This window comes from Drosophila grimshawi, unplaced genomic scaffold (genome assembly GCF_018153295.1).
Source record: "Drosophila grimshawi isolate 15287-2541.00 unplaced genomic scaffold, ASM1815329v1 contig_545, whole genome shotgun sequence".
Lineage (NCBI taxonomy): Eukaryota > Metazoa > Arthropoda > Insecta > Diptera > Drosophilidae > Drosophila > Drosophila grimshawi.
In genome coordinates this window covers 588,430-610,878 of record NW_025063357.1, presented here as the reverse complement: position 1 = coordinate 610,878, position 22,449 = coordinate 588,430, and the positions used below count along the sequence as shown (strand labels likewise).

Genomic DNA, 22,449 nt, shown 5'->3' with positions numbered 1-22,449 from the left:
TGGAACGGCAGCTGATGCCATCTTGAAGCAAATGGGTTGACGCAATGAAATGGCAGTCGCGCAAGCATGAGAGCTGATCAGAACTTTGATGATGATTCAAAGGACACGTTATCAATCCATGTCAACATCTATGTCAGACCATCAAAATCAAGCGAAGCGCGGTGACAACTCATAACCAATTTGAATACAACCCAAACACAATTATCTAGGCATGATTTGAGAGGAACAAAAGAGGTCAGTTGTGCGGATAGCAGATAGGCGATGTAAATCCAATATCTGCAGAAAATATGAAGCGGTTTTTTTTTCAACAAATACTGTTTGAAAAGACCTGAGTCGATTTGTTTCTGGTACAAGGTTTGCCTTAAGGACGCAGCGTGCGGCTAAAGTAATCAATTGAGCCTGGTTAAGCCGTCTGACAAACTCAACTTAATTAATAAAGGGAAAGTAAATATTGGTCAAGTCTGAGATAAACATAATTTTAATTAATGTTATTTATATAAGAAAAAAATATAATCTCTTAAGCTGAAATATGCACACTTGAACATTGGATTGTGGGGACAACTCGTTAAAATTCCAATCAACATGCCATAATCATCAATAAGTTAGCGCATTTTGTAATTACATTCCACAGTGATTTCCAAGGTTGCCAGGATTGTGGCTGCTGTGTGTCAGAAATATGTATATTGCTTATATACACAGGTGCAACAACAGTTTGTGGCACGTTACCCGCACTAAAAGCTGTTTAATTGCCACATAAATGAGGGCAACTGCTTGTGCAAACTAATTGCTGGCTTATTTTATTAGTGTGAGCCACCTAAACACACACATGCATACACACATGCCACACGCACACTCATATTTATTGAACGACGTTTCGCGGCGCTGCAAGCTCGTTGCAAGTGACGGGATTTGGGGGCGGACAATCTGTTGAATGTGACCCACAAGTGTGGCCAACTGTAAAGTGCGTAGCCAGCCAGGACAAGGACTCCACGTTTCCAGCTAATGGCCTATGACATTGCACGTAAAAAAGTCCTCACTCAATGCAAGCTGCCATTGAGTTGTACTTTCAAGGGTCCAGTAGCAATTTCCAATGGCTGCTCATCAATTAATTAATACACTTTGTGGGTGCGGAGCTGTAGAGAAATGTTTTTGGCGTGTCATTTGCTAATTAAATGAAATTCCATTATTTGCATTAATTGAGCTTAGAGACAGCTTAAATGAGCTTATGACGTTTCGCCAACCGACCACTTTGCTCTCCAGAAACTGGCAAGCAGCAGATGTCTTTGCCGGAGGCAATTAAATGAAATGTACTAAGCCATGACAAACTGCTGCCTCATCACAGCAGCAGCAAACTGATGACTTGAAGACTAGAGGAGACTGTATCATCAGCATTCCAGCATAGAGCAGCATCATTTTCAGGGTCAATTACCGTAATTTCGTTGTCTCCCCTCCAGCATTTGCAATTGCAATTGGAGTTGAAGCTGCATTTTTTGCTTACTAGGAAATATTTTCGGATTTATATTTCTTCACTTTTTTGCCATTGCTGTTTGTTTTCAAAGTTCTTTTTAAATTGCTTTCGGCTGCTACATGAAATTGTTATATTCTATTCGGATTCTGGGAAAAGTCTTTCACTCAATTTTTGTTCACTGATATTATTCGCAAGTTATTTTATTGATACGTGTCTTCTTTTGAAATAAAGTTGCCACAAGTTCAGAAAGGATAACTTTTAATAACAAAAAAAGTTGTGAAATGGACGAGTTCACTAATAAAAAACTTCATTCCTAACGAATAAATATGGAAAACTTATATGATAGTTATATATTAACTATTGACATTGCGATTGAAAATCTTTCAATAATAAACCGATACAAATCGTTTCCCGTTAGTAATAAATGATACTATTTTAAAAATGTAGCTTTTTAATTATTATCAATTTGGTAGAAATATTCCTTATCATAACCTTGATCATCAGTTATCTGTTAAAATATCACAATAATCGGTTAAAAGAAAATGACGATAATCGTATATTAAAATTTATTAAACGCTTGCAATAACAAGCATTTTCTGTGTATAGCTCTCTCGACTAAAGTATTCTCCCATCATTATCATTATAAATCAGTATGATCTTTATTCAATTAAGAACTCTAGTTTTATTTGTTTACCTAACAATTCTATTAAATTAAAAAGACGGTGCCTTTTAAATATATGTAAATAATTCTTCAGTATCAAAACAACATAGAAGATGGAGAGTAGAAAATTTATACATATAAATCGATTAGGTTATTTCAATTTCGCATATTCAAATGTATAAGTATTTAGCGATACTATGTATGGGATTTTTCAAGTATACGCGAAGACTTGTTTTGGTTTTAAGTTAGTTTATGATAACTACCAAAATTAAAAGAGTATGGTGGTATCAGTCTGGTGAGGCAAACGCTCTGTTAAGATTCGTAGCAGTAACAATAGCAACACGAAAAGCTACGAAGAGACCCGCAAATCAATATAAATTTACATTTTAAAGTTAGTCACCAAATTTCTCTTGCTTCCGACTTTAATGCGAAGGTCAAATTTATGACAACAGTCATCTGAATAAACAAATTAAAATAAACTAATCTGCTTTTAACAAATTCTGCGTTTAACCGGTTTTGCCAGCAAAGTATCGTTAAAAGGTCTCGATTAATACAAAGAAATTTAGTCAAAAGCAAATGCATATCTCTATTCATTTAAGATTCGTTGCATGAGTATTAGTTGAAAAGCCGAATCACTGAGAACGAATTGAATACCTGTGACAACTGAAATAGAACCTTTGAACATCAAAATGAATACCGTGAAATTGTTTGTTGCTGCTTTTCAGCTGTACATTATATAATTTAAATTTCAATAACAATTTATGGCAAATTGAATACCGAATACTTGTGGTACAGGCAAAAAAAAATAAAAAATTTGTTGCCATAAATAATTTGAGTTGACTTGAATTGGATTCAATTGAATAGTGAGAAACTGACTGACTGATGTCATTACCAACAATACAATTGTAATTATTTCGATCCACGCTTTTGTGACTTTTGTATCTCCTCCAATTCTCGATTCCATTCCAAGGTTCAGGTATTTTCAGCTTACAATTCACACCCATAACGCCCACACAGCGTCAACAGGCGGTTATTGTTGTTGCTGATTTGTCTGTTGTCGCTTTTGAACATTTTTATTGCTTTCAATTAAAAAACAATAAATCGGCATTTTATGGCTCCCAGATCCGACAGCATATGAAAATAATCTTCGCTCGAAAATAAAAGTTGGGCTGTATGTCATAAAACGTAATGTTTGCTCCCCGTTTTGTCAGTGAAAACAGAAAAAAGCCTTTGATTGTCATTCAGATTGCATTTTAATTGTCTTGTGTGCTGTGGTGAAGTGTGTACCCTTCAATGTGTGTTTGTTTTTGACTTTGCATACTTTGCTGACTTATTCAACAGTTCGAATTTTCTACTATTTATTGAGTTCGTTGCAATTTCGAAAATTAATATGAAATATATTGTAAAAAAGATTAAAATTATATTGGATTTTGTGTACGATATGTTAAAGTTGCTTAAAGTGCGAACACTACGTTAAAGATATCAGATCAAGCATAGTGAAATTTGTTATAAAGTAGAAATATAAATATCATTGACCTCTGTACAAATGCATACACACACATTTATAGATGTAGATGTTATTTATTTCTTAGAGAAAACACGATTCCAATCATTAACAATCGATCTGAACTGTGAATACTGCTAAGTGAGAAAATATAAAATAAATAAATATTGCCCGATACGAAATTAGCCGGCTAGGCGATACCCTGTATGCACCATGTTTTTAGTTACCGAAAGTTTTCAGCAAAGTCCGGAAACTACAAATTTTACATTTAGACGTTTTCGAGTTGAAGCTGGGAAATCGATAAAACCATACATTTTATAAACTAGAGTCATCGAATTTTGAGGGTGAATCTCTGGTGGCGTTCTTCAAATATCGGCATATAGATAACATACTAGGAACCAACTCCTAAGACTGATAATCAAATTTAATTATTTTCATGACTGTCCACAAAATATGGTGAAGTTTGTCTTTTGTTCAGAATAATTTAATTTATTCAAATCAATTAATGTTGAACACCATAGAGTATATAACCTATTACAGCTCATTCCCTTCTTATTTCACAATTAAATAACTCTCTTTGCTAAATCATGCATTGAAACCAGCTTTTAATAATTTGCACATTAAACCTCCACTATGACAATATCTTAATAATAAAAAAAGTATTGCGTGCAATTAAAGCCAAAATTCACATATTGTTTCTTATATAATACATATATATGCATACACATCTAAATAAATATATATGTATGTATTTTCGTTGTATTTGTTTTATTGGACGTAGGTATCTTTTTTGAACAATTGTGCTTTTTTTTAAATTAAATATTTAGCATTTCTTGTTGGTACAGGGTATATACAAAAATTTGTATTTATTGTAAACAAAATAACAAACGGCAATGCGCCGCATTTTGTTTGTTGTTGAACACCCGCTCTTGTGGCATGTGCCGCTGATTCGATCCCTTGCCTGTTGCGGGTCAACACAAGCCACACGCAAAGTTCCCTGGTTCCACACCACACACAACACACGGACACGCACATGCATACTGACAGAGACTACCGTAACAAATATTTGTACATTTGTACTCTATGCATATATGTAAACAACCGAATGAGTATGTGTGTGTGTGTGTGTCTGTACTGTATGTGTGTCACGCACATCAGCAAGAAAAATGGAAAAGTTGAAAGAACTCTACCCTGGCGCTTTCAATTCGATGATAAGCAACGCTCATACAACGCACTATCACTCCTCTGATGTAAATGACTTAACACTACCAGCAGCAAGCAGAAACGGGTACTCGTTCCGATTCATTAATTATTCGACAATAATATTAACCAAAATTGAAATTCTGGGCGTAGCAGTATAAAAGAGAAACGAGCACGGATATATTTTGTTTTGATTAATGAGCGTGATATAATACGAGTACTTTATACATTTCTATTTGTATAATCAAGGGCGTAGTCAGGGGGGTCGTCAGTTCACAAATGATCAAACGATTAGTGTTTGAAATACGTATATATACGATTGAACTTTAGATGAATATAGATAATAATTTTCCAAAATATATTGCGAAAAGTTACTATGCCGTACGTACATATATCATAAAATTTAATTGGATATTTAGTGAAAACTAATTGAAACAATTGTACATAAGTATGTTTACAGTTTTAACAAGAAAGAACTACTATTTAAGGCACACCGAAGATTACATACCCTTGTACTTCGGACATTTTGGAGTTCGTCTACATACATTTACATTTTATTCCAGAGTTTTAAATATAATTTTATTGTGTATCATTTATATGTTTTCTATCTACCGACTTAATTTGAAGTTACAGATTTGCGTAAATATAATAGCCTTTCCCCCATTTTTAATGGGTCCAGTGCACAAATATAATTTTATCCTCCGTTTACCCAAACAGTTACTACGCCCGTGCATATAATACCCACATATGTTATTCAAAAATTCTATAAAAGCCATGGAATGGGATATTGAGTGAAAACTGATTGAATCAATTTCACATACATATGATTGAAATTAAAATAAAGTGCATATGTATATGTAGCACATATATGTATATATATTATAAAAAGCTTACTTTTCTTGTGAATTCGCAATTGCCATCGTTTGCATGCTCAGTCGAGACTTGGAAAATTGACATTTTGTGGCCTTGTCGCGGCTATTATAATTTTATTCGTCAGCTCTGAAACTATCCTAATTAAACTTAGTATTCATTCATCGCTTTACGCATCGCATCATACTACTATATCGCTATATATATAGAATGATAGTCGAAGTATCCATAGACATCGATGTCTCTTTTCTGATACAAACTAAATACACAAACGATGAATATTCAGTTAACAGGCAATTGAAAAACAGAAAAGAAGTTTTTTTTTTTAATCTTACAAAAACATAATATTTCAAATTGCCGATCAAAATTAAAAGTCAACCGATCAACTGCGGTCAGCAAGGGTATTTCAAATTCGTTGTGCCTAAAATAGCGTTCCTCTTCGTTATTCAATATTTTTGTTAGCAACTAAACTTTTGCCAAGTTGACTTTTTACTGTTGTTTCCACGCACCACTGCCTACTTTCGAGCTGGAGCTTATAATGATAATTTCATAAAGTCGGCTTGCCAGCTTTGTTTATGACCCCGGCAGCTTCAGTTTTAATTGGCTTTTGTCGCTGGGCTTTTACATGCCAATTGGGAAATGCACTCACCGCCATGAAATGGGCCAGCATGATAAACATGATTTTTCATTTCATTCATAACACCCAACACATCATCCACATGTGTATTATATACTCTTTTTATTTTATGTACATATGTTCTGTAAAAGTATGTATACTGAGTAAAAACATTTTTGTCGTTCTACTTACTGGGCATGTGTCTGTTATATTATAAGTAGCACAAAAGCATACTTTTTATCAGGCTTATTGCCGTTGTGAAGTTCGATTACCGAGACTTTTGTATCGGCTTGTTGTAGTACGTGACACACCGTCGCATGTGACGCGAATTTCGATTTGATTTGCTGTATTTTGAGATTGGGTTAATTTGTTGTGCTATTTTTTATTTTTATCTTGACTGCAAAAATATGTACATATATTATTTGCACTGTTTTATGCATCCATGTTGCCTTTTACTTATTTTTACTTTCTTGTGCGCTGCTCCATAAAATGAAATAATAAAAAAAAAGTTGCAAGGTTCGAGTGGAACGAGTAGCTGAATACAAATACTCAGCGATGTTCTACTCAATTGTGCTAGAATTGAATCGACGATGCGAACAGGAATGAGTATAGTTTTTTATTATATTTATTCCATGTGGATTTACCGATAAATTGGATAAAAGCTCATTGGACAATAAGTGCATAGTTTTGTTTTTATCATTTCAAGCGTGCTTTAATAAAGATATTTCATTAAAATATAAATATACCTCTTCAAATGTACAATTGAACATATTTGAAGCATAATGTTGAAGCATTAATTTAAACGCCATTTATACTCGTTGAGTATAATTATTAAAACACATCCATAACAATTAAACAATTATAAATAATAAAATATGTAAGATAACACATTTCCCTTAATATTCTCATTATTTTAAACATTCAGATATTTTTGTAATTTGCATTTTAATTAAATTCAAGAACGAAACTTAAAAACTAATATTTCCTCAATCTGTGCAAACGAATTTTTAACCTGACTAATAATTGCAGCGTAGTACTGTCTGGAGCTCACACGGACATTTTAAATAATTAAGTAAGCAATGATAAATTATAAAATATTCAAGATAATATCTTACGTTTAATATTCTTCTTATTACAAATATTCAGATATTTCCGAAAAAAATTGGATTTCAAATAAATTTAAAAACGTTTGTAAAGGAAAACTCAATAAATTTTTCCTCAAACTGATTCTTCACCTGATTATTAATCCCAGCACAATTTTGACTAGCGCTCATTCAATAAATGAAACAAACAATCATAAAAACATAACATTTGAGGTAATATTGTAATTATTAGAAATATCGAGATATTCGTTACGCTTTTACGCTTCATAACGGATAAGATAAAAAAAAATTCTTAAACACTGCAAATAAAGTCTTCATCTGGTTAATAATCTCAGCGCAGTTCAGAATGGCCATTCAGACTTCGTGTATGACCTGTTAATGGTTAGACACACAGAGTTCCCATATTAAGACTGACTATTTGAACAGGCAACAGCAAATTAAATGCATCATTCAAAACGAACATTTGAGGCAACTTTGGCCCGCATAAATTAGTATACCGACTGCATTTCAGTACGTGCCATAGTCGCCGAAAAATGTCAGAAGATCATGGGAAAACCTGTTCCAAAAGGGGGCACCCAACAGCGAGCGACCAGCAACCAGCATGTCCAACACTTTCCGAGTGTTTCTTGACGTTGCCCAAAATGAATGCTGCCAAAAGGCTTATCAACGTGGGGGACAACAAGACCCAAGTCATGTCTATGTCTGCGTCTCTAACCAGGCAGCCAGAGTCAAAACCCCCACAATTGCCCACCTCCATGGCGGCACTTGGACGCCTTCGCCATCGTTGAGACTGACGCGTCAGTCGGTTAGTTGGTTGGTTGGTTTGATGGTTTTTTTGTTATGGCTTTCGGGCTCGGGAATGTGGTGCTCGCGTAAGCGGAAGTTTTAATTCATTATTGTTGTTTTACAAATATGCTGTTTACAGCCGCAGCTCCACAGGTCGGTCAACACCTTGCCCAGCACTTCCGACATTGAGTGCCAGCAGATTTGCATATATACTGCTGCCGGATGGCCAGCCCACGGAATTAGCATGCCATCTTGCTTTTCAGACTGTGACAATAATATTCTTCTCGAGTTTGCATTGCATATCGATATTAGAATCTATCCGAAAATAACGCTGTCCAGCTGTGGCTATGCAGACTAAATAACAATTTTCATATAAAAATGCAAAAGATTTGCACTGTTCAGTAATATTTTATAATCAATTTAAATGAATACAAATTATCAATTAAATCACGCCTGATGATATACAAAATATATTAAGATGTTAAAATAATAGAATTTAAGCCATGCTGGGTGAATTGTCTAAAACACCAATTGAGATAACTGCGAACAGCCGATGAAGCCCGGTCATTAATCTAAGAATTCTTTATGAGCTGGCTTGGATTTATTATTTAATAAATTATAGAACAAACAAAATATATGAGATTCGATATTTGCACATGGTCAGCTATACTGCAGTAATAATTTGTATACCATATATACACGAGAGCCTATTAAAAAGGCAAATTAGTCATCTCCGATATACATTGATCAGGATGAAATCAATTTATCTATGTGATTTTAAAAGCTAAAGGTGTTAAATTTGGAATATGAGTTCTCGTACACCCCGGGCAGATAAAGTTTATTTTGCGTTTTATGGGTAACTGCTCATTTTTTGCGAGTATCGATAGAGGCTCACTTCTTGATATTTAATGTTGGTAAATAAATAGAGATTAAATATTTGCACAGAATTAGTTTCATTTTTACTCGTCTTACATTAGAAACAAGATCACTTCCACGCATGCTTAAATTTGGCAATAAGACAATAATCTTTTTAACAGCTAATTTAGCAGGCCACTAGTGTAGTACTAAGACTGTAACATAACATCTGTAACTTAATATATAATAACGGTATCGATCGATATTTGGTGTGATCGATAATTGATGAGATCACCAGCTTGAAGCTGAATAAATAAATAGTTGTGAATAAAGTGAAATAAGCAGACGAGTTTGTGAAAGAAATATAATTTAGTTTTGACTGCTACACTAAGTTCAGTATCTAGTAGTCGAGCTCACTCTTTTGAAAAGCACTTGACAATTGACACTGTGCATTTTGCAATTACTTTATTTGTGACCCAGCAGCCACACTTTTGTCTATCTAAAAATATTCATTAAATTATTTAGCCATATCTTGGCCAACAGCCCACTCGAAACACTTAACGCCTTATTAACCATTCAGTGGGTTCGGTTGGCAAACTGTTGTCTGTCGTTGTCTGTTTCTCTTCAGAGTTGATTACGAATTCACTTAGGCGGCAGGTTTTTGGTGAGCTGAGAAAATGCTGCGATTGCTGCTTAAATTTTACGCATTCATTAATACTACGGATAATTGAATTTACTTATCGCGAAATTCATTCATTTGTACGTTAAATGCAATCCAATAACAAGAACAACATCGCCGACAAGTACTAGAAGCGGCGATAATGACGACACTGAAATGGAGACTCTAAATTAAGACGAAGAAGAAGAAGAAACGGCTATTTGGTAATTGAACAAAACTGGTTCTGGCCAGGCCAGCAGCACTTAAGACCACATACTCGTTCTTCTATGTTGCGGAACTTAAATGCATAGCCGTTTTCCATTTTTAATACAGACATATGAAAATGGTTATACTGTACAGAAGATTGAGATGCCGGCTAAGTTGAGTATTTACCAAAATTGCACTCGACAATTATTTGAAAGTTGAATGAAATGCTTGAGAATTTGTCTAATTGAAAAATTGTGCACGAAGGAAACACACATTATCCAGCACTAAGAAAGCTTTTGTCCTGATTTTTCTATTGTGGATTTTCAATGAACTATTTCATGTATATATTTGTTAGATTGTCTTTGCCTATTAACTAATTAAATTTCGCATTTTGCATATAGTATATGAATATACATACGAGTATTATTTAAAATTAACATGGTTTCAATTTAATCATTTCATCAAATCGATATGTGTTATCGTTCATAGCATTTCAGAGTGTATTTTTAATATTTCATGAATTGTGTTATGCATTAATCGAGACAATCCCGACCTTAAAAACATTTTTTTTTTTTTATCTACATCTGTGAATTTTGATCATTCTTCCTGCATATGGTTTATATACCTTAACTGTGTCTGTGTATCTACAACATTTTTATTATAAGAAAATACTTTCCAAAAATAATGTATATATATATATATTTCTTAGTAAATTTTGAATATATTAAGATGTATCTCAATTATCGGGACTTATTCCAAATGTCGTGTATGGTATTGTATCCCGGTCCATCCCGTAATATTGATTGTCATTTAAGAGCTCTCCCATCCCGAGATTCTTAGAAACTAGTATCTAGTTTAAAACTGGCTTAGAACTTATAAGATAATTAATTCAAAATTGGCTTAAATTCCGGAAGTTTCCGATAAGATATATTCAATATTTAAAAACAACATTTAAATATAAATAATATTTTCAATTAAAGAGATTCAAAAGATATTTAGTTCCTGTCTATTGGATTCAATTCAAGCAATTCAGCAACACTTCAAGTGACTACAGCATCCTCCTTGTAATTCGACCACTTTTGTCTGCGCGTACAAATTTTTGCTGCTCCGATTATTTGCCATTCACTTGGGCTTCTCCTAGGGCTTATTAAGGCCCACTTAGGCCGAATGGCCGTCTTGTGCCCGCGTGCAAATGCACCTGACTGACTCCTCAGCGACTCAGGCGTTTGTCTGGCATCCAAATATGTTGTGTTGTGTTTTTTTTTCAGTGCGAAAGCGTTTACTTTTGACTGTTAACTTTTAACTTTTTCATTCCCAATGCCGTACTTTAATTGATAGGACATTTGTAGCTGGCATTGTCGTAACATTTCCCAGCGAAGCGTGAGAATACGCCCCAGTCATGTGTTATTAATTTATACGACAGCGCTCTCGCGAATTTATTGGACAAACAAACATGACTTGAAATGAACGAACATACACAATTAAATATATACAGCAAGATATACAAAAAAAGATACAGATAGCATCTGGTGTGTGGCGCTTAATTCGTGGCAATTTAATGTTTGTTTCTATTTCACAGTTGGCAAGGAGCAGAAGCTTTAATAATTGAATTGGCAGAAATGTTGACCCTGCCCATGGAGCTGCTCTTTTGTTTATTTACTGTATGTATATCTGTTGATTGTTTTGTTCTGTGATAATTTTTTTTTGGCTTTTCTTCATTTATTTGTTGCCTTTGGTCACATTTTAAGTGCGCTATAAAGCTGAAGAAGAATAATAAGCACATCTGAATAGCTCTCTCCTTTATTTGTTTACATTTTGTGTATTTTATCGATTATTATGCAACTATAAATATCTGTATCTTATAGGCTAATCACACAAAGCGAATCTAGCGAAAACGTATAAAACAATAAATTAAGAATTTTAAGATACAAGAGACTGTATCTGCAACGACTGAAGTAACCTGCTTTAAAAAGTTTCTTCGCTAGTCGAAATTCTTTCAATGTCAATACCACTTAATTTAAAATACAAGTTATGTAATAAATATAAAAATCTTGAAAATATAATATTTTCGGTTTACATTTTTGATTATTGACCATTTTCTGTTTTTAAATTCAATTCCTTACACTGGGTTTGTTTACATTTTCACAGTGAATTTCAATATATATTTTTATTCATTTTATTTATTGAGTGTATTAATAATGATTTAGGAACTGCCTATATAGAAATTATGTTCAATTTTCGGGAAAATTGATGATTGATGCTTGAAGTCGCTGTGTGAATCCAGCATTTATTTTATGTCTATATCATCTTGATTCATATACTTTAAGTGAGCTGCAAATTTATTTAGTAATTCATCTATCAATTTATCTATTATCTGTGATCTGAAGGTTTTGCGTGCCGAGCCCATATTTGATATACTCATCTAAGTTGCGGTCAAAGAGTTGCAAGCTCAATCATTCGTCATTCAATCAATCGATCATTCTGTCAATGTGTTTGTGTGTCTGTGTGTGTGTGTGCACCCAATCAATCTGTATGCTCCACAAGTTACTGACTGACTGCACTACCCTCAATATTAATTTAATTCATAACTCAAAACGTCTTATCAGTCACATTGATCGATGTTGCGTGCATCGAAGCAAACACAATGAAGAAAAAGAGAAAGGGATCTTTACACTGGGAGAGAGATAACTGCATATATGTTTGTATATATACAGTGTATATATGTCAACATGTGTAAGCGATCAGTTTTCCACTGCAGTCGATGATTTGTAATGCTTCAATGCGGTTTCTCGGGTTTGTGTCTTCGCGTCAGAGACAAATCGATGAGCCTTCCTCAGCAGTCAATGGATCCCAATAACAATATTTATGGTCAAGTGAGTTTTGCAAACATTTCACTCACTCACTTGGGTTTTGCTTTTACCTTAACAATTGTTTGGCTATGCAATTTGCCATATTAGTTAGGCAAACTTTCTAATTAGACAAAATTGCCATTGAAAACTGACTGACTAACCGTCTCCAGTGGCAGAACATCAATCCAACTGTTGACAGTCGGCTCAATGTTTATTTTTAGTAACGAACAGTGTTCAACAACAAAAAAAAAAAAAAGCTATAAAAGCTTGTTCTCCACAGTTACCTGTAAGTACAGCTGTCTATTAGTTTAATGATACTTACTACATACATATACTCATTGTCTTTTGTATCCGTGTCTGTGTTCGCATATCTACGGCATACAGATACTAATACAAATGACAATGAGTTGTCACGTTCGAATGCAAGTTTGCTTTTGCGATAATAGTCAACAAATGCGATTTTTTAGAATGGAACAAGTAAACATGATCCTATATATAGACTTGACACTCTCAAGTAAATGATAATCTGACCGATGATCTGATGGATAAGACTTAGCTTTTTTACTCAACCGTAAACAAAGAGTAGCGCATAGAAGAAAACGAGACTGTTAAAAGTAATTAATGAGAGTTTCAGAAAATCATTATATAAAATGTCTAACTATCCCTATTAAAAATCATAGGAATTCTAAAAATAGTATTTGTTTGTGTGGCACAAAAAAAAAGGTGCACACTTAAAATTTTTAGCCATGTTAGATGCTTTTTTGGAAGATTTTTAGCAATAAAGGTAAATCTGAATAAGGAATTAGATGAAGAATTTCTAAAACCAATTAAAAATAATATTGAGATTGTCCAGTACTAAAGAAAGCTCGCTGTGAGAATTCCATGAGAATATTTGTATATTTATCAAACATTTCGGTTGTAGTTATATTTTTAACAGGTTTTTAAATTAATTATGGATAAAGTTATCTGAGACATTTCATATGCATAAAAAATAAATACAGTTTATAATAAAAAGATAATAATGAAATAGACTAAGATAAGATTTATGTTATTTAATTAAACAACATAAATCATAAGTTACTCCAGACTAATAAGCATTTGCGTGGACACATTGCCCATAAAATGGGTTATCATGAGATATTCCCAATTTAAATCCGTCGAGTTAAAATAATGTTTCTTTCTCTCAGCTTCAGTAGAACTCATTCATTTATTTATGTTCCCCAGAGGTATATGACACACAATGATACAAATTTTACCAGCTTATCACATTAGTTGCCCAAAAATTGCCTGACAGCAGTTTGAACTTCGTTTAGTTTCTTTTTCCAAACATCTTTGTGTAAGTGTGTGGGGACCCGGTCAAATTAACCCCATTGAAAATAATGAAGAAGAAGATGACAGCAGTTTTAAACTTTTGCCCCTACCCCCTACTCCCCCCTTCAATTGTGTGTTTAATTTCTTGAAAAACAATTTCTTTACACCAGCCCAGACAGACAGTTGTCAGCTCGCATCGAGCCCAACCACGAATGCGACCACATGTTGCACACGCCCGGCACGGGCACACACCCCATTCACACACATACACACACATAGCTGGAGTGGGCATCTGCATCTCTCGCTCAGCTCATTTGGCTGAGCATTTAATGATCTCAGACAAGCAGCGGGCGTGTTCCCATTGCCGACAGTGGCGGTGGTTTCGCTTTATAAACACCACACACAACTATAATAATCCAAATACAGATGTACGCATATATATATATATATATATATATATATATATATATTTATTTATTTTTTTTTAAATACATACATATATATAAGTATATATATATATACTCTGCATAGTTAGCTGCTATCCCTTTCTTGCTTCGCCATGCTGCGTAACCCGCTCACTAATGAGATCCGACCGCTTGTGGGGCTTGTGGGCTGTTTGGGTCTATCGGTAATTGAGACTCGATTCGGTTCCGAACCGCACCAATTTGTGTTTGCCATTTGCCGCATTCGTGTGTGGGTTTTCAGCTTGGTCTCGCGCTGTGTTCGCTTGTATGCTGGTACTATTTGCTATGCGTATTTACACTTTACAAAAATAAAAATAAAAAAATAAAATCTATTTGAGAATATCAAGCTAAATCGCTTGGCAAACTTCAACTTCTTTTGTTTTTTCTTTGGGAAAATATTTTTTAACCTTAATCATTTTAAAGTTCTTATTTAATTTAAAGGTACTACCCATTAAGTGCCTTATTTAATTGTATACTAAAATGCAAAAAACTTTATATTAAATGCATTACTAAATCAATAAAGTATTTTAGAAACAAACTTAAAATATATAAAAATAATAATAAAAAAAAAACTTTTATTTAAAATACACAAATATTACATTTAATTTATTTAATTTTTTTCTGTGCTTCCTGATATTAGTCGACACTAAATAAATAAATAACGCACTTTGAAGATAAGGCGTTTCGACAAAAATGGTAGGGAACTCATTAAAATACAAGTTTTTAAAAAGTGGCATTTTAGAACATATTAAACATTTTTGAGTTTAGTTTTTTCATATATTTCAAATTCATAACGAATTAAAAATGAAGTTAAAGTTTGATATTTTTAATTTTAATTTTAAATGGCTAAAAAAAAAATGTTATTTAATTTAACTGATATTAGTCGACATTAAATAAATAAGATACCTTTTACGAAATTCATGAGTTTTAACATAGATTTCAAAATAAAGTTCGAAAAATTTGTATAGCAATATAGAGATGATAAGATTATTATTTCAATACCAAAAGATTTGGAATTGGTGATTTTAAAACATTCAAAAATGTTACGAAACTCCGATTCTTTGGTATATTTTTTATAGTGTATGTCCCATCTATGTCTCTAGTTGGCCTGTGACAAGCAGCTGGCGGCGTTGACTGCTTTGGAATGCGAATGCGAATGCGCATTTGCATTTGGCCACACTCTCTGTCTGTCTGTTTGTCTGTCTGCCCATCTGTTGCCTGGTCTGTCTCTGTGTCTGTCTGTCTGCCTGCCACTAAATGTGGAGCAGTCGCCACACAAGCGAATGCAACATGCTCACGCCCATAAAAAAAATTACTCAAGATTACAGTTTGCAATTTGTTACTCCAACATTTGTAATGGTTTTCCATTTGGATTCGTGCTTCCCAAAGTGCATTGCTGAAGTTGTGTTAACGATTCCATTACTAGCTACCAGATCATTAATTAACATTCGCATCAATATTGATGATGTCCCATCTGTGTTCATCTCTATAGATTCCAATTCTGTTCGTGGAAAAATTGATTCGTTCCTTGTATGATTTTTTTCTCTTTTAATAATTGTGTATTCATAATTATTAATAGTATTAACACTTTTTACAAAATGTAATGCCAGGAAAATACGATTCTTTTGGACTACACATATTTCAAGAAAACATAGCACCAAAATAACATGAAAATTAAACAAAAAAAAATAACTCTAAACACTACTTATCGAAGAGGGTTCCGAGTTTTGTTTGGTTTGTCAGTTTATTATGAAAAAGTGGTACTTCAATTGAAAGAAAAAAAAATATTAAAACATCGAAGCATTTTCGAATAGTCTTTCTAAAATGTGTTCTTATAAATTTATAAATACTGTACGTAGATAGATATTAAGTTTTTGGGTCTTGTTGGAAAAAATAGCATCACTTTAACTCGGCATATTAAGATTAAAGTTAGTCGAATCCTTTGTTTTCGAAAGCCAGCTGCAGGAGCGCCCAGTCACAACCTGTGCTTTTTTGATGGATTGCTTAGAGTAGTTTTTCTTTTTGAAATTCCACAATAAAGGCATTCATTTTTAGCGCAATATCAGATTTTTCGGTATTTCAATGAAAATATGTATAGCAAATGATTTTTAGACAATTTTACCATATTACCTTACCTGCCAATTTCTGCACACAAAACATTACAACTAAGCTAGGACAACTAAAAAAAATGATAAACGTGCTTATTTTGCCGGTAAATATGCAAACTTCTTCGAGCAAAGTGAATGAATGTTGTAAATGACTTAGAAAAGGCCACAGATAAATATAATTTTAAGTTCCCTCTATAAAAAGGCTTGACAATGCTTTGGTCGAACAGATTAATAGTATTTAACTATATTATGTACATTATTTTGTTTACAATTTTTATCAACTTAACAGCTGACTGGACAAGCGAAAAACGATTGTAAATATATCGGAGGATATATAAGAAAACCTGGATCCTGCGAGTTTATAAGATTTAAATTATGAAAATAGATCACCAAACATTAAGAATATTAATTTAGAATATATAATATATACTGTTTATTGTTTGATTGTTTTCTATAATAATAAAAAAAAGTTTTTATCTTTAACTTATTCTGATTTACCATTTGTTTAGTTCAATAAAACGGGAAGAGTAAATAAAAGTAAGTAAATTAACTGTTCTTAATCGATAATAAATGAATTTTGCCAATTCCATATCGGACATTGGCCAACTTATTTATTTATTTCCCAAGTCAGCTTACCAATTAAAATCGCTGGTTCCATATTAGTAGATCGGTTCGTAAAATATGTGGGTTATATCCAGAATTTCGTTGCGTTTGAAACACGTAATTTGCTTATATCCAGATTAAAAATTGTAAAATCGTTGAATCACATTGAGAATATTCGCTTTTTTTTTATTATTATTGCTTTTCTTTCACTTTCTCACTTATCTTTTTTTTTTTGTATGTTTGTAATATTTTGCGATTATTACTAAAAACAAAGGCGCGCCAAGGGTTTCTAAAAAAGGTGCCAAATTTGATGGGAAAAAACAAGAAATAAGAAATAAGAATTGACACCTGTAAAGTTCCCGCCTTGAATTCGATGTTTGCCAAGCAAAATAAACAGAGACAATATATGAAAAACAAACACAAACTCGAAATGAGAGAGTGAGAGAGAGAGGGAAAAAAACAACACACTACCGTTAAACGGCACAACACTATTGCCTTAATGAGTTTCTTGTTTGTATTTGTTTGCCTGCCATTTGTTGTTGCTGCCCGGTTAATTTAACACGGCTTTTAGCTGATTGTTTGCTTATTTTGATAGTGCAGTCCGTTTTTTTTTGTTTTTTATTTCTTATCGCGCAGATTCAGAGGGAGAGAGAGCAAGCGAGCGAGCGAGAGAGTAACAGCGCAGGCGGCTCTCTCGTTCTCGCGCTCGATCAGAAAACAAACACCGGTTGAGACTTGCGGTACGGTTGGTAAACGAAATACGCAGTAAACCCGCTCCTCACATTCCAACAAGCACGCCGTGCAATGGAAAGGGAAAACCAGATATGGAAACGATGGAACAGTTTGGAACAGACAACAGTTTCACTGCTGCTGTTGCTGCTTGCGTCGCTGCCTGCCTGCCTGAAGTCTCGGTAATTTGTGAGTCAAAGAATCAGCAGCCAGTAACAACTACAATTGTCTGTGGCTGTGAGCGTGTGTGTGTGATTTTATACGTGTGCCTATGTGTGTGTATTTGTATTTATATGTTTTTGTGTGTGTGAGCAAGAAAAGAGTTAAAGACAAAAAATGCCACAGAAAAATTATTTATGCGCTGGCAACCAGAAAAAAATACCACTTTAATCTAACAAAATATTATTAAGGTTTTTTGCAGACAAACAACTTGTTTCTTATTGTTGTGAGCAACACAAACACAAACTACACTTGAACTTATTGCGTCGACGATGGCGTCAACGTCGCCGTCGACGTCGGCGCCACAATAAATTGAATTTTTTGCACTAGCTTTGAGCCTTTTCAAGAATACATATTTTGATTACACATATTTTTAATGAGCATTTTTAGCCACTTTTATGGCAAATAACACACAGCAAAGCTCGAATTTTTATACACTTTTTTTATTGCTACCCTTTGGTATTGCTTCTTCTTTACTCTTTTGTTGGCGTTTTTTTCTTTCTTTTTGTTGTATTTTGTTACCTCGACCGTAAAACTAAAAACCTTCCGCGCAGTTTTTAAAGCGAAGTTTCTCGCGCGACTGCGCTGTCGTGACTGTCTGATTGGAGCAAACCGATCTTTAAAATGAGCGACAGTGCTGTAGGCTGTGCTGCGACACAGCATATGCTAGCTAGAAACGGCTAAATTATGCTGCTGAGACGAATGAACATAAGCCAATGCACAAGCTCTTACATTTTGTGTATTTTGTGCATTTTGTGCATTTGTGCATTTTGTGCATATTTTAAATTAAATAAGTACTGATAGATCAAGCGGGAAAAGTTCGAGTTATACGCTCTGCAATATATATATATATATATATATCGCTGCTGGAATAAATGGCTAAATTTAAGTGTCAGCACTGACGAGACAACCATTTCGAGAGAGTACTGAAGAGGGTAACAGTGTTCACAGTGGTGTTTTCATTAGCCATGTCAATTTATTACCATTACTCACTGTTATTCGCGACCATTCAAAACAATCAATTTATCTATTTATTTTGTTTGAACAATGTCACAAATATGAACAAATAATTTAAAAGACATATTTTGCTAATCTTTCTGATAATTCAAATCTTTATTTGCTAATATAAAGACCGCTTTTGGTCAAATTGAATTGGCATGTTTCTGTCTTGTTGATCGGTTTGCATCAATGTTAACTAACAGTGTACTCTCCGAGAGCGGCTCGCATGTTCCATTTCAGTTGTTGCATTTGTGAGGCGGAATTAGAAATCAATTGATATCTTATTGGAAATGATTGGCAAAGTGTAAGCAATTTACAATAGATCTTGTTTTTGGTAAGAACTAGCATAAAATAAAATAATATATGCCAAGTTAAAAGTTTACAATGTAAACATTCTTAGGTTATTAATAATAATTTACTAATTCAACAATATTTTTATTAAATTAAAGTAGTTGGAATTAGATTACCAAAAATATTCTTACAATATATTATAACCAATATTAATCACAAACTGCTCGTCACTTTACATTATATGCAAAAGTTTCAACGCAACGGCATTTTATCAAAATTTAAAGCCAAAATAAACACAAGATAAGCGCAAAACTTGTAGACAATTCTAATGTCTCCAGGTAAAAAAAAATATATATATAAATATATATATATATATATAATTCTTGTATAATCAAAGTAGAGCAACTTGCAAACTCACCCATTGTTTTCTCTAGAAATTCCTCATAGTTCATCAGGGGCGGCGTTGAAGCACCCTGAACAATATCCAAAAAATCCTGCTCGCTGTAAACTGAATCATAATCGCTGGGATCGTGCATGGTTATGTATGTATATGTATAAGACTTCTTATAACTCTCAAAGAGAAGTTCTTGAGTTATCAATTTAAGAAAGCACACTTAAAATATTTTTTTTAAATAATTGTAAACCAATTTAGCACGCAACTAAATAGGAGTCGTTATAAATGACTTTTATTGAGTTAATTAAAATAATAAATGAATTTTAAGCCAATTTAACAGTTATACAAATAAAAAACACATTGCGTAGAGTTTTCTTCACTTTTCGTCACATACTCTTAGGCAGCTGGAAAATTGAGCAGTGCTAATTGGGAATTATGCTGTTGTTAAAAAGCAGCGATTCAGGGCGTAACGGTGCTTTACGCATGACAAGAGGAAGCACACATTTGTATTTGCAGAAATTGCATTTACCAGAGCTGCATACTGATGACCCAGTACGTTTGTAAGCACCTGCCGCGAACCGATGGTGATGACCGAATGCGCTAAAATTTGAAGTACGACTAACGCGACGACAACTGTTGCGAGCGTCTAATCAAGCAGCAAGTAAATATAAATACTACGAAGGCTATCATCACATGGCACAAGTGAGACACTGAGAAATACAAACGTCTCCGCAGCAGATTAGAATTCAGAAACAGAAACAGAAACAGATCCAGAAACGTAATGTTTTATTTGCAAAGAGATCGCTTAGACAAGAAGTCTCTCATTCTTCAGACGATGTTGGCTACAATTCGATCTCTCTCTCTCTCTCTCTCTCTCCATTTGTTATCTCCCTCTTTGTTTTGGGCGAAAGTACTAGCGGCAGTGAATGGGAGGGAGGGCCTTGAGGTGTGGGAGACTGCGTATCTTATCGCACTTGTTGAATTCAAACTTGTTTCGTATGTGTATTCAAACAAGTAAGACCCATAAACAGCTTACTGATAGCTTAATTTTCCATTAATTAATGCACACGGCAATATTGTGTCTGTTAGCAACAACAACAACTAGTCTACAATATTTGATTGGTATTCGCGCGTCGAAATCTATCAGCCAAATTGCTTAACTCATCCCAAATTTAGTGAATAATTGTTTGATTCCACATAATAAACACGTGCTTCGATTTGCCATCAGTAGATCTTTTCAACAGTAATTATAACGAATGAGAGTGTTGCTGTCGGGCGTAACCGACTGTGAAGTACGCTATATCAATGTAATACCAACTGACAAAAAATATTTTTATTTGAAAGAGTTTGCAATTAATCTTAACTTCCGATTTTGGTAAATTTAACTCTTACATCGTGGGAGATATAGGATTTGCCAATTTTTGTAGGCGGGAGTCGCTTAGAAAAATAGTTTCCCATTAATCTTTGAAGGAAATTATTAGTAAGCCACATTCCACATCTGATAGTTTTAGATCATTGCGTGATCCGAAAATGTGTGTATAGATATTGAAAGGAGGTCTCCAGTAATATACGCTCCAGGCTTTAATTCAATGAATAAAAATAAAAATGTGGGAAATTTCCATTTTTATTGATTTATAATTTATGATATATCAATTTTGAGGATTATCGGGGCAGGAGGCGTGTCTATACAATTTACCGGGTATCGATTTTTATCGATTTCCTACAACTTACTGTATGTGGTCCTACAAATTATTAATCGAATAATTTTAGCAACTAGCTTTTTTGTCTAGTATTTCCACTGTGACCAATAAAAGACTGTGTGTATTGTTTTTTAAACAGCACACCAAAGAAATAGCTTCATTGGAATGTTAAAAATTGTATTTATGTTTCTGCATTTTAATCTATATTCATATACACATAGAATTTTTGTATTTTTATCGTTTTTTTTTTTTTAATATTCTTTTTTCATTATTTTATTTTTCGGTAATTGAATTCACGTTATGCTTAATTTCAAAATTGTTGTTTGTTGTTTTTTTTGTTGTGATTTTTGAAGAGTACTTAACTCTCGTTTGCTGTAATAGTTTTGCTAACATTTCTGATATGTTTATTGGTAATTTTTGTATAGAAATACTCACACACATTTAAATACGTATTGTATGCATGGGCGCAACTATTACAAGTCTTGATAATTAAATATAATTAAAAAATAATACTAATAATGAATAATAATTAAACTTAAGGACGACTCTAAAACGCTACGTTTGTATTTGAAAAAAAGTACGTTTTTTTAATGTGTATAGATTTGCGAAATTGTTTCAGCATTTTAATTTGTTTTTTGGGTCAGTTTTTGGGCTTAAAATACTGAAACAAGTCACAAATGCGAATAAATTAAAGCAAAATTATGTATATATATAATGGGTATTAACACATTTTGGAAAAATTAATTATTGTTGCGTGATTAAAATGTAATTTTTGTAAATTTCTTTTTAAATTTAAGTTCTGTTGCAGTAAGTTTGCTTGGTTTTTTTTTTGTGTATTCATATTTGATATGTTT

At 33.4% G+C, this 22,449-nt stretch overlaps 1 protein-coding gene across 10 annotated transcripts in view; it reads right to left on the bottom strand.

The window, feature by feature from the left end:
* Positions 1-20,052, bottom strand: part of LOC6570006 (dystrophin) — a 178,047-nt gene extending 157,995 nt beyond the window's left edge. For 9 of the 10 annotated variants that reach the window (XM_032741741.2, XM_032741742.2, XM_032741743.2 and 6 more), the window contains exon 1: positions 19,920-20,052. In XM_032741741.2, coding sequence (XP_032597632.1) covers positions 19,920-20,037 — 118 coding nt within the window. In that variant the 5' untranslated portion in view covers positions 20,038-20,052. Of the gene's footprint in view, positions 1-17,296; positions 17,546-19,919 lie in introns of those variants that run through there. The other variant, XM_032741740.2, reaches the window with a different exon arrangement.
* Between the last annotated feature and the right edge of the window lie 2,397 nt (positions 20,053-22,449).